This window comes from Lactuca saligna, chromosome 5 (genome assembly GCF_052625555.1).
Source record: "Lactuca saligna cultivar CGN05327 chromosome 5, ASM5262555v1, whole genome shotgun sequence".
NCBI classification, from domain to species: domain Eukaryota; kingdom Viridiplantae; phylum Streptophyta; class Magnoliopsida; order Asterales; family Asteraceae; genus Lactuca; species Lactuca saligna.
In genome coordinates, this window is record NC_136421.1 from 175,433,180 (window position 1) to 175,447,291 (window position 14,112).

The 14,112-nt window shown below is 34.2% G+C and overlaps 1 protein-coding gene across 1 annotated transcript; it reads left to right on the forward strand.

Moving 5' to 3' along the window:
- The first annotated feature begins 2,199 nt into the window (after positions 1-2,199).
- LOC144997509 (NADPH--cytochrome P450 reductase 2) lies at positions 2,200-6,931 on the forward strand. Its single transcript, XM_078957412.1, has 17 exons — positions 2,200-2,730; positions 2,823-2,882; positions 2,974-3,050; positions 3,165-3,222; positions 3,308-3,391; positions 3,493-3,529; positions 3,615-3,684; positions 3,770-3,955; positions 4,140-4,232; positions 4,320-4,545; positions 4,622-4,705; positions 5,200-5,351; positions 5,453-5,549; positions 5,638-5,865; positions 5,943-6,065; positions 6,160-6,273; positions 6,585-6,931. Exons 1-17 carry the CDS (start codon positions 2,371-2,373, stop codon positions 6,663-6,665), a joined length of 2,130 nt encoding a protein of 709 aa, XP_078813538.1. The 5' UTR covers positions 2,200-2,370; the 3' UTR covers positions 6,666-6,931.
- The last annotated feature ends 7,181 nt before the right edge of the window (positions 6,932-14,112 follow it).

A 14,112-nucleotide genomic window follows, 5' to 3' on the forward strand; every position in this document is an offset into this window, starting at 1 on the left:
CACAAATGTTAGCTCAAATCTTTACAGACTTGTTCTTCATAAATTCCTTTTGCATACTAGATCTTCAGAGAATAAGTTCGCAGAGAAACTTTTGTTGATTGAAAAACTAAAATCTAAAATCTAATCCTTTAAATATACGTCAAGTCATTAGAGGGCATGCCATGTCCGCATAAGCCCTCTGTGGATTCAGTGATTATTTTTGGAATAATTGGTTTTTATTTTTTTTATTTTTTGGAAAGTTGGGGTTAGAAAGTGATTTAATTAGTCAAATCATCTACATATATCCACAGGCTATAGATTATTTAAAAATTGTGCATATGATATTGATTGTTGGGAAAAATATTAACAAAGATATAGTCAATTTTCTTCTTTAGGCCCACCTTCTCCATCTTCCGGTTCATCTCATACTTCTCTCCCACCTCATGATTTCGTTACCGAATATGCATATCTATGTATGTTGTCCTTATGTACGTCCTTATCTTAGGAGGATTATGAGAGTATGTTGGAGGTTATTTAAAAAAAAAACAAATGATGTTATACATATATAAAGATCACTAGTCTACATTGTCTTGTAAATACATCATGCAGTTCACCATGAACCATTAAGTGTCTTGAACAATAACACCGTAACTAATGATGACATTTGTTAATCTTAACAATCGAATCCATACATCATCCAAGTAAAAGTTTAAAATTGTGATATTCAAGTTGGTGTTGTGTGCTGTGGTATTTTCTTAAAGCACTTTAAATGACACTCATTTTTTCATTGTTTGTCATGTTTATTATGAAGTTGTACAATATAATTCGGATCGTAGTAATAGTAATTAGAACTTCAATTAATATGTGGTTTATATGTTTGCCTATTAGCTTACTAAATTTGCGATGCCATGCTATAAATCATTTATTTGGGTGATTTTATACTTTAAAGTTGTACATATTTTTACTTTTATCACAAGATTTACCAATCATACAAAAACCAAATTCTCTTGGTGCCTTTTATTAACACCATTCGGTATTTGGGTTTTTATAACTCTTGAGTGATTATTTGTAACACTTTGATCGATCCTTCTTATTGTCAGAACTCTTTGAGATTTACAAATAATATAAAAAAAAAATACATATGAAGTGGGTGAGCATTTAATTGCAAAAATTAAATTCTCTATTTTGTTTCATAATTTAGGTGAGGACACGGAAACATAAAAATGGAGCATCATAGATTCACACACGCTGCCCCAAGTGGCTCCAAAAACATGGGGCAATACGATCCCGATACATGTCAATATTCAAATGGTGCATGACAAAAAAAAAAAAAAAAAAAAAAAAAAAAAAAAAAAAAAAAAAAAACTTATAAATAAAATATAAGTTATATATTAACTATTATTAATTAATTATTTTGTTGAAAATACTATTTTAATATAAAATGATTTTATTATGAACCAAGCTTTTACTACGACACCAAAATATGTATTGTTTTATATTTAAATGTTTAGGTTGTTGAAACACATTTTTATAACTTAAATCAGTTGCATAAAGTGATAATATAGCATGGAAACATAATATAAAAATAAAAATTTTATTGTATAAACTGATAAAAACAATACATTATTGAATAGATGAGGACCGGCCCCAGGTATATACAAGGTGTGCGATGCATATGTTGCTAGAAGTCACAAAATTTTAATTCGTACATCTTCTTGACTTCCATCATTAATCTGTCATAATTTGTTATTACTGAGTCACTTTTGTCATCTGTCACTAATTTGTCCATATCCGTTGCTAATCCAAACTTTTAAGGGTCTATTTTTAATTTTCGCACAAGGTTTTCAAAATCAACAGCGTTGCAATAGATAAAAATATATAACTAATGTAATAGTATGAAATAGCAAGTTTTCATTTACAAAATTGTGCCCTTAATATTTTATTTTATGTGAAAAAACTATTTTATTGAGATATTAGAAACAAAGTAAGGTATTTTTTTCTCTAAATAAATATTTTCTCCTATTTGTTAATGTTATTAATTGCATCATATATATTATTTTAATGCTATTATAAATTATAAAATTAGTATATACAAAATTGCAAATAGAAGCTAATAATGGTTAATTAGATGGTATAGTGTTTGACTAGTCTGGTTCGGTAGGCGTTGCATTCTTGTTTCTTCCCACTTTCGTTACCTTACCCCCATAAAAACCCCTCAAATCAAGATGTATTCCCCCAACTACATCTACCAATTCTCAGTAGAGAGAGAGAAAGAACGCTCAACAAACCTCTCTGCATTTCGATTTTCGATTTTCGATTTTCTATCTCTGATCAACGACTCGAAACTATCAATTCATCGTTGAATAATCGGTTCAATTTTGGGGTGTAACAATGCAATCGGATTCCGTAAAAGTGTCGCCGTTTGAATTCATGTCTGCAGTTTTCAATGGGAAAGTAATGGATGCATTGAACGCATCGGAATCGGGAGAATTGACGATTCCACCGTCGTTGAAGATGCTGGTGGAGAATCGTGAGCTGCTGACGTTGTTTACAACGTCGGTTGCTGTGTTGATTGGATGCTTCGTCGTTTTGGTGTGGCGGAGATCGTCGACGAAGAAACCAGTTCAGGAATCGGAGCCTATGAAGATCGTTGTACCGAAGAGAGAGAAGGAACCAGAGGTTGATGATGGCAAGAAGAAAGTTACGATTTTCTTCGGAACACAAACTGGAACTGCTGAAGGTTTCGCTAAGGTGAAACACCATTACTGATGCATAATTGCATAATTGCATATTTTTCAATTATAAAGTTTAGTATTTTATAACATTATATATTTTTTTTACAGGCACTTTTAGAGGAAGCCAAAGTTCGATACGAGAAGGCTTCTTTTAAAGCAGTTGATTTGGTATGTTTTGGATTCTACAATCAGAATCTTCAATATCTGATTCTCGAAATACTAATTGAATGTTGAACGCCAATAATTATATCAATTGTAGGATGATTATGCTGCTGATGATGAAGAGTATGAAGAGAGATTTAAGAAAGAGTCTATCGCCTTTTTCTTTTTAGCTACGTAAGTGTTCATATCCCATTTCTAAAAATCACAAACACCATAAATAGGTATTACAAATTTGTGAATTACCTTCTAATTGAATCTGATATCATGATATGATTATTGATTGTGTAGATATGGAGATGGTGAGCCAACTGATAATGCTGCAAGATTCTATAAATGGTTTACAGAGGTAAATGTTTTGAGTCTACTAAATCAACATAATAGTATCAAAAAAAAAAAACTTGTATTAAAACTATTTTTCTTTACTAATGTAGGGTGATGCAAAAGGAGAATGGCTTAATAAACTTCAATATGGAGTGTTTGGCCTTGGAAACAGGCAATATGAGCATTTCAACAAGGTAACAAATCATATAATCATATCATTTCTCCTTGTTATGTAATATGTAATCCATTATACTTACACTAAATCAAATACACATTTCTTCTTAATGTCATATAGATTGCAAAAGTGGTTGATGACACTCTTGTAGAACAAGGTATGTTGAGTTCAATTCCCTAAATTTATTCCACAATTTGTGAAATTTCTCTTCAATCTAAACATATTTCCATTACTTTTTTCAGGTGCAAAACGCCTTGTTCCTGTTGGCTTAGGAGATGATGATCAATGTATTGAAGATGATTTCACTGCATGGTATTAACTTTTCTCTAATCTAATTCCAACTTACTAATCAAATCATCGGACGAATTCACAAATAACTTTTTTCAAAAATTTACAGGAAAGAATTAGTTTGGCCTGAATTGGATCAATTATTACGCGATGAAGATGATTCAACTGTTGCAACTCCTTACACTGCTGCTGTTTTGGAATATCGCGTTATAATTCATGAAAAAATCAACTCATATTCAGAAGATCTAACTCATACAAATGGTCATTCAATTCATGATGCTCAACATCCATGCAGGTATATATATATATATATATATATATATATATATATATATATATATATATATATATATATATATATATATATATATATATATATATATATATATATATATATTCATTGGCTAGAATTTATATTCCATCTTTACGACATTCTTTAACAAACTGACGTGAATTTTTTTTTTTTTTTTTTTTTAAAGATCGAATGTGGCATTCAAAAAGGAGTTACACACCCCTGAATCCGATCGATCTTGCACTCATTTGGAATTTGACATATCCGACACTGGATTATCGTAAGTTACTTACTTACGCGATTGATAGCAATTTAATGGATTTCTTATAGGTGATGAAAGTGATTTATTTTGTTTTTTTTGTTTTAGATATGAGACAGGGGATCATGTTGGTGTGTATTGTGAGAATTTAAATGAAGTGGTGGAGGAAGCCATTAAATTATTAGGGTTACGACAAGACACTTATTTCTCAATCCACACCGATAAAGAAGATGGAACTCCAATTGGTGGGGCCTCCTTGCCTCCTCCTTTTCCTCCATGCACTTTGAGAAACGCGTTGGCTCGTTATGCAGATGTTTTAAGTTCCCCCAAAAAGGTAGTTAACATTTTCGAATCCGAATCTGAAAAACCTTTAAAAAAAATTTAATTATTTATTTATTTATTTATTTCAGTCTGCTTTGATTGCTTTGGCTGCTCATGCTTCTGATCCTAATGAAGCGGAACGATTAAAATTTCTCGCATCGCCAGCTGGCAAGGTAACGATTTTTTCTTATATTTCTTAGAGTAAATTACACAAATGGTCCCTATGGTTTAGGGTAAATTGCGCGTTTGGTCCCTAACTTATTTTTTTAACTCGGAAGGTCCTTACTGTTTGTTTTTGTTACGCGCTTGGTCCCTGTCTTACATAAAAAGTCTATTTTTTCCTTTATTTTTTAATTTATTTAAATAAAAACACACCTAATCTCACCTTTCTCACCTTACCTTACGTACCCTATCATTTTTTCATATTTAAATAATAGTCTTTTTAGGTATGACAGAGACCAAGCTTGTAACAAAAACAAAAAATAGGGATCAAACACGTAATAAAAACAATCAGTAGGGACCTTCCGAGTTAAAAGAATAAGTTAAGGACCAAACGTGCAAATTACCCCAAATCATAGGGACCATTCGTGTAATTTACTCTTATTAAAATAAACAGTTATTTTTTTTTTTTAAATTAAAAATTGATTTAATTTAATGTTGCTTTCAGGATGAATATGCTCAGTGGATAGTTTCAAGCCAAAGAAGTCTTCTTGAAGTGATGGAAGCATTCCCGTCTGCTAAACCTTCACTCGGTGTCTTCTTTGCTGCTGTTGCCCCTCGCTTACAGCCTCGTTACTACTCCATTTCTTCTTCTCCGAAGTAAGTAAATAAAAAAAAAAAAAAATTACTTTTCTACTTTTCTTTTATTTATTTATTTATTTTAAGTTAATAATTTATATCCAAATTTGTTATTTCTTCAGAATTGCACAAAACAGAATTCACGTTACTTGTGCATTAGTTCACGAGAAAACACCAGCAGGCAGAATCCACAAAGGCGTCTGTTCCACGTGGATGAAGGTAATTATTAATATTGATTAATAATTACATCAATGCCATCGAAATACATAGCAGGTTTTTTAATTAATTTTTTGGTTTTATTTTTCAGAACGCTGTGCCTTTGACCGAAAGTCAAAATTGTAGCTGGGCGCCTATATTTGTTAGAACATCAAATTTCAGACTTCCTTCGGATCCGAAAGTTCCGATTATCATGATTGGCCCAGGAACTGGACTTGCTCCTTTCAGAGGCTTCCTTCAAGAAAGATCATCTTTAAAGGAATCCGGTGTAGACCTCGGATCCTCTCTTTTATTCTTCGGATGCAGAAATCGCAAAGTGGTATGTTTTTTAAAAAAAGGAAAAATTTATATTTAATATGTTTTAGTAATTTGAAATTGATTTTTCTTTTTCTTTAGGATTTTATATACGAGGATGAATTGAACAATTTTGTGGACACTGGTGCGCTTTCCGAGCTTATTGTTGCTTTCTCGCGTGAGGGCCCCATTAAGGAATACGTGCAACACAAAATGAGCCAAAAGGTAGGTGTAGGACCCACTAAATATATTTAAAAGTTGTTACTTTTTTTGTTTTTTTTTTTTTTGTTTTGTTAATATAAGATTTTTGTTTCAACAGGCGTCGGATATCTGGAACTTGCTTTGTGAAGGAGCGTATTTATACGTATGTGGTGATGCTAAAGGCATGGCTAGAGATGTACACAGAACCCTTCACACAATTGTTCAAGAACAGGTGCGTTAACTTTTGAAAATAAAGCTAATTATTTATTATATATGAAAAATTGACTTCATTTGATAATTGGTGGACATTTTTTTAATGTATTTAATGCTTTTTGGGTCCATGTATATTTATGTGGCTCAAAATTGAAAAAAATGCTACACCCCTTATTTGACTTTTGGATGTCGTATTCTATCATTTTATTATTATTATTATTTTGGGGTGAGAGAGATGATTGCGTGTCACTTTCTTGACCAATTATGGGAAAATCAGCTATTTAATTTAAGGATTAACTAATGAAAGCGTCATAATTTTAATAATTTCAGGGATCTCTAGACTCTTCTAAGGCAGAATTGTATGTGAAGAATCTACAAACATCAGGAAGATATCTTCGTGATGTTTGGTAATGAGGAAAAAGGGTGCAAATAATTTATAATTTTTATTTTATTTTTTCTTTTTATCTAGTTCTTTCTGCCTACTCATTTTTTTTGATGGTGTAATGTAATTTGTAAGATGTAAGATGTAATTTGGGAAGAGGGTGGTGATGCATTATTTATAGGTATCCAAATTGTATGTCTTGTGTAAGATGTAAGATGTAAACATGTGTCGTTATGAACTCGAAACACTTGAAATTGTTACCTTATGACTCGATTAATAAAAGTTGTTAAGCATATATTATGTTTCTATCATATCATAAGAATCCAAAACGAATCCAACAGAAAGTATGCGATCAAGAGGAGACGTGACAACATAGCTATAACACTTGATAGATACACTCTAATAACAACAAAGTGACTAAGTGGTACATTTTTACTGTTTAATAATTAAGTAAAGGCCAATTTCTAACTTTTAAGGCTGAAAACTAGAAAAAAAACTACCAAAGCAAAATAAGGAATATTACATTAGATTTTCAAACTCTACAAAGAAGCGACACCACTAAGCATGCTACAACAAACAGATCTACCCTTGTGTTGTCTGGGATAAAATGATCACCTTTAGATTTATGTATTTGTTATGCTACTGTGATACAATAATCAAAATGGAACCAAGAAGAAGGAAGGCCCAAGAGACAAACACAAGCCTGCAAGGCTATTGGACTCGAAGTCTAGGAAGAATAAGCCATTGAGTTGAAGTAGTATTTCTTTGTTTTTAAGATTACTTGCATAGTCACTTGCAGGTTCCTACTCCACAAGGTCCATGCCCATATTAGTTCTAGTTCTGCATGCATATTTATTTGACTGGAATGCATCCTTCAAGATTAGAAATGACTTGAAAAGAAAATTGTTCCAACTCTTTATCTATTTTCTTAGGAGATCGCCAATCTTGAATTTGGCTTTATCATTTGATGTTTTCATCTCCCTTATCAGGCCTCCCAAACAAGAAAACAAAACCGATGAACCCCACTCCATGCAAGACCAACTTCAAGCTCTCATCCACCATACCACCGCTACCAACACATGACTCCACAAGCTCACCACAGACATGGCTAATCTCCTCACCAACACGTCAACCAACTACCGCCATTGCGAGATAACAACCAGAACCTCCAACATATCTTACCACAACCATCAACACTGTTACCGTCCTTGCAAATAACATCATGGAAACCCCCACCGCCACTTCCGCCATCTTTACCGGTTCACCTATTAACACCTCCATTATCCAAGCAATTACCACCACCACTGTCAACCCAATCTTGATCACCATTTCCACCACTGATGGCACCATGAACCTCATGAACGCCACCATTACTATCGTTGTGACATTCCCAAATTTTCAGAACCAATTAAAACTTTTTCTTTACGCATTAAAAATGATTTGTCTTTGCTACGAAAATCCCAGTTTATTGAAACATTTTGTGATAACGAAATATTATTTCATAACATTAAGATACCAAGGATGTCATGATTCATATTCAACATAGGTTAGCGTAAATATTAAAATGTACTGAAATACTCTTACTGACTCATCTCTTATTTCATTCAATATCCTAATTAGTTTCCACCGGCCTTAGTTCCGCTACCTGTGATGCATATAAATTGAGTGGATTAGGTTTGGGGAAACCTGGTGAGATGCATAAGGTTTTCAAGCCCACATTATTTTAATTATAATAAATCATAATAACATAACAACCATTACCAAATTATATATATATATATATATATATATATATATATATATATATATATATAGACACACACACTAGATGTAAAACTTGTGTATTACATAGGTTTATAAAAAAATAAAACATTAAAATGTAAATAATAAGTATTTTTTAAAATAAATTTTTTAAATAAGGAATGAAAATTTTGAAATAAGAAACATATTAATTGCAATTTAGTATAATATTTATTACATTTGATAGTTTACATATATAAGTATAAGTATTATTTGGCTTTTTAATTTTAAAAGTTGAAAAAAAACATAAATTGACATATGGATATTATTTATTTAAAAAATATCACAAAATGACAAGTGTTAAAATTCATTAGAGATTGACATGTGGCAACATTGTCTTCATTCATTATAGTAGATATAATCTGATGTAAATATCCATAAGACACTTTACCCAGCCCAATCGATTCTCACGAATCCTAAATCAACGATCATATGGAAGAATCACCTTACCTGATGAATCGTATGAGAAAACTGTTTGACTACATAGTTAGGGGAGTCTTTGGCCACTATAAGTCATATTAAAGACAACCAATGTTCAGAGTACTTAATAAATATGGTATCCCATTCTATATATGGTTGTGGGTTATAAGTCCACACTAGCAACGTAATTCACTAGATTGTCTAGAATAGTCAAGTGTTGTCATCTACTCTGGTCGATGATTCATACATACCTGCCAGTTGTCTGATCTGAACCCACCAATTTTGGTCATCCAAAAAAGAGGAGGATTACTATAAATAAGATTATAGTTAAAGGCAATCTACTTCCAATATAATTCCTAATCAAGTAGTATTATTATAGTTATACAAATAGCACATAGTACAAATAATGCAATTGACATTTAATAACTCTCCTAAATAATAAATATGTTTATTAAGTTATGTTCTTGATAGTAACCAGGCACTCACCTGACAAGAGTGGGTGGTTTAAGGTTAGAGCAGTGCTTCATATAACACCTTATCCTTTATTTTCAAAAGACCTAGATGTAAATAACACTAATTCATAGTTTAGTTTCATATTCCTCATGACTATAATAACAATAGTCTAGATTCCTCAATAATCTTAATGTCTACATCAAGATCTATCAAATAAGAAATAACCAGGTAAGATCATATTGGAGGTAGGTTCCATTTGGTATACATAGTATGTTATTTGGAAATCCCACTTTAGATACCTCACTAAATCTAGCCTAGACATCTATAACACCCCCAAAAAAACTATGATAAAGTTTTTCATTTTAAAATCGATAGTTTCAATCATCAAATAGTTCAAATTTAATCACAATGTACAATATCCAAAACATCAGAGTAAAAATATCCAAAAAGTGCAGAAATCATGAGGCGAGGATGTTTTTCCATCACGTCGAGTCATTCCTTTTCGTACCGGAAGTACCTAAAACCATAAGCATAAATTGTAAACACAGGGCTTAGTGATTTCCCTAAAGTACCACATACCAAACATACAACTGGGCCTAGCCATAGGGTGTATTCCAACCCAATATACTACTCTGGGGTCAATCCCTGGGTTTATTTCAACTCGATTAAGCATATATAGGCCCAACCCTAGGGCCGAGCCATAAGGTTTATTTCAACCCAATCATACAATAATGGGACCATCCCTGGGGTTTATTTCAACCTGATCAACAAATATGCGCCCAAACGTAGAGTTTATTTCAACCCAAACATGAAAACATGTATAAGTCACATAACGACTAGCATTCTATATAACAAAATAATGGGCTGACATTGGTGCCTTTGACCCACAGGTGCAGTGGGAAGATTCACTATTGTTGCTAACACATCTCCTCACACTAATCATAACCCGATAATAACCCTAGTTAATAAATGGGTTTTAACCCATAAGAATGGTCCAAAACATAATTTATCCTACAAATGGAAAAAGACCATTTTGCCCCTCTACACATGGCCCAACCAACCAAGCCCAAAACTCCTTAGTGGCCCAAAGTCTCAAAACGGACCAAAACATTTCCTGAGCGTATACCTGACATACACCGAGCTATGCCCATCATACAACTCATCCTCATAAGGTTTACAGGGTCGCAATCAAATACGCCTAACGTACCCTAGATTACACCCAACGTACTAGACATATCCCAAGAACTCTATTAAGGTCTTAATGCCTTAAGACCTTACATCCAAACTTCAGATCTAACATCCAATAAACGTCTGAATTCATAAAGTTTTAACCTTTATGCCTTTGCATGACATAAGGAAGCTAAAAACACAACCTTAACTTAAATTATCAATTAAACTTCCCTAGCATTTTCATGGATGAAAACCAAGGTCCAAGCTTGCACTTTTATGACACTAAATACCCTAAAACAACTAAAAGGACAACTTAAAGGCCCTGGATTATTCCATACTCACAAGGATTAAGATTTTGGGAAAAGGGTATAAATCTAAGCTTGAACAAGATCTAAAGGAATATGCATCAAGGTTGGAGCTTTATACCTCCAGAAGGTGCATACGAGAGAATGATTGTTGGATCCAAAGGCTTGAGTAAAACACCACCACTTCAAGAGTCTTCCTTCACCACTAAGAACATCCAAAATGACCTTTTAAGGCTTCAAAACATACACACTCAACTAGGTTTTCAAAATGGAGGCTAAGAGAGATGGAAACTGGAGGTAGGAAAGGGTTAGAGTCCATAATGTCCTTTAAATAGGATCTAGACCCTAGAAATTAGGGTTTGCCCTCTACATGCGTACAACCAACGTACACACACGTACGCCCAACGTATGTTGGGGGGGGGGGGGGTATGTGATAATCACTTAAGATCCTATGCCCGGCGCACCCAACCTGTACGCCCACCGTAGGTACCAATTTTGCAACTTTTTAAGGAAATCAGGCCATAACTGAAATTACTTCGAACACTGGTGTTACAACATCACTCCCGTAAGTAGATTAATCGGTATTATAACTTTAAATCATTGATAAATCTTATTTATAGGTTCATAATAACCATTATAAACATAAATATAAGTTACACTTAACGCAAAATAAGTATAACTAAACCAATAGAGTTTCCTGACAAAAAGTCCAGAAAGTTCGTGAGCAAATCTCAAAATCTCTATTTCTTCGGGTGCTCAGACGCTCTAGGGCATTGCTACTATCACTTCAAACTTACTAAAATTGGTCTTGAGAGTTTTGGGGGTGCTCAGAAGTGATTTAAATGAAAAGTGTCTCAAATGAAGTGAAATTCGGCAATTTATATGTAGCCTAAAAAGAGGGGCGTATCGCGCGCATTATCTGAGGTGTGTCATGCCTCTTGTTGGGGCTGTTGTGTTGGTTCCATTTGAAGGCTACCACGTGTCAGATTATGGGTGGTTCACGTCCCACCTTCTAGATGCGTGCACCGCGCTCTACGCGATACATTTTTCGAAAAACCTCAAAAAATCATATCTTTCTCATATGAGCCCCGTTTTGTAAGTTCTTAATTTATATCCACACGTAGCTATCGACGAGTACTACAACTTTCATTTAGACTCCATTGGCTAATTCTCAATACGAGATCCATTCTCAACTGTCTTTATATCGGCGGGTAGATATTTACAATATCTTCAACTCTCGTTTACATAGTTTTGGCTACAATTAGTCAGTTTTGATTTTGATTCTTTCATCGCACACTTGTACTATGTCACATTGAAACTTCGAAAAATCTTAACTTCCTCATGCGAAGTCAGATTTAAGCGTTCTTTATATGTGCAAATTCGCTTTTTCGATTACTATGATTTTTGTTTATATTATTTATCCTAACTAATCCTTTATTTTTAATATCTATTTTTGACTTATTTATTAATTTTGACATAAGTTTTTGCACAAATATTGTATACACATAATATCTATAAAATTCTAATAAACAAATATATTTGAATAATTCTCTTTCATTTATTCTCAAAAGATTCCAATCGTCGACCGATGTAATTACAGATTATAACTATGCCTACTGATAAATGCAGACGTTACAACTATCCCCCCCCCCCCCCCTTTAGGATGATTTCGTCCCTGAATCATGCAGCAACAAACATATATGGATTACGATTTTTCAAGTTGCTTTCTGTCTGGCAGGTGAGGTTTGGCCCCGCAGAATGTTTCCATCGCACCGGCATTAAGTCAATCATCTTATGTTGTAATTTCTTTATCTTGTGGTCAACTATTTCTTCAGGCTCCTCAACCAGCCTTTTATCAGGGCCGGTCCAAACTGTGGGCAACCCGGGCGACTGCCCAGGGCCCACATCTCCAGGGGGCCCAAAATGTCTGGGCTATGTAGTTTATATATATAAAAAAATTATTACCTAAATGATTTTTAGGGCCTAAAGTTGGTTCAAACTCAAACTAGCTCAAAAGATAAACAATTTGGCTTTCTTGTTATTGTTAATTAAACACATTTATAGTGAAAAATAAATGACATTTTTTTTAATCTTTATTATATTTGTCTTTAAGGGGCCCTTTTTTTCTTTTCGCCATGGGCCCCATATATGTTTGGACCGGCCCTGCCTTTTATCTTCATCAATTCGTAATTTCAAAAGTGGAATCATATCAGGTTCTTCTCCCAAGCATTTCCTTAAATAACAAACACGGACATTTATTTGACTATAATGCATATTCAAGATTAGAAATGAAGTAAACAGAAAATTGCTCCAACTCTTTATCTATTTTATAAGGAGATCGCCAATCTCAAATTTGGCTCTATCATTCGGTGCTTTCATCTCCCTTACCATGCATCCCAAATAAGAAAACAAACCCGATCAACCCCTTTCCATGCAAGACAAACTTCAAGCTCTCATCCACTATACCACCAGCACTAACACCCGACTCGATAAACTCACCACAGATATGGCTACTCTCATCAAACTCCTCACCAACCAACATATCAACAAACCGCCAACACTACGAGATAACAACGAGAACCTCCGACATATCCTACCACAGCCATCAACACCACTATCTTCCTTGAAAATAACATCACCGGAACCCCCACCCTTACTTCCGCCATCTTCACCAGTTCACCTGTTAACACCCCCACTTCCCAAGTAATCACCGCCATCGATGCCAATACAATCGAAACCACCATTTCTGCTACCTGTAACACTACGAGCCTCACGATTGTCACCACTACCATCGTCTCCTAAACCATTGCTACCAAACTTGTTGCCATAACTACCCCTACTACCGTCATGACCAACATCACCACTGCAAACTACTTACGATAATATCCCATCATTGTCAACTAGAGAACCGAACAAAATTTTTCCTTCTTCAATCGAAATCCGACCCACTGTGGACTTCTACCGCACATCACGATCCTAACCTTGAGGACAAGGCCATTTTGAGGGGTAGTATTAATACGATATCCGAATGGAACCAACAAGAAGGAAGGCCCAAGAGACAACGTAATCCTACATGGCTATTAGACTCGCAGTCAAACTCCTCACCAACCAACATGTCAACAAACCACCTACACTACGAGATACAACGAGAACCTCTGACATATCCTACCACAGCCATCAACACCACTATCTTCCTTGAAAATAACATCACCGGAACCCCCACCCTTACTTCCGCCATCTTCACCAGTTCACCTGTTAACACCCCCACTTCCCAAGTAATCACCGCCATCGATGCCAATACAATTGAAACCACCATTTCCGCTATCTG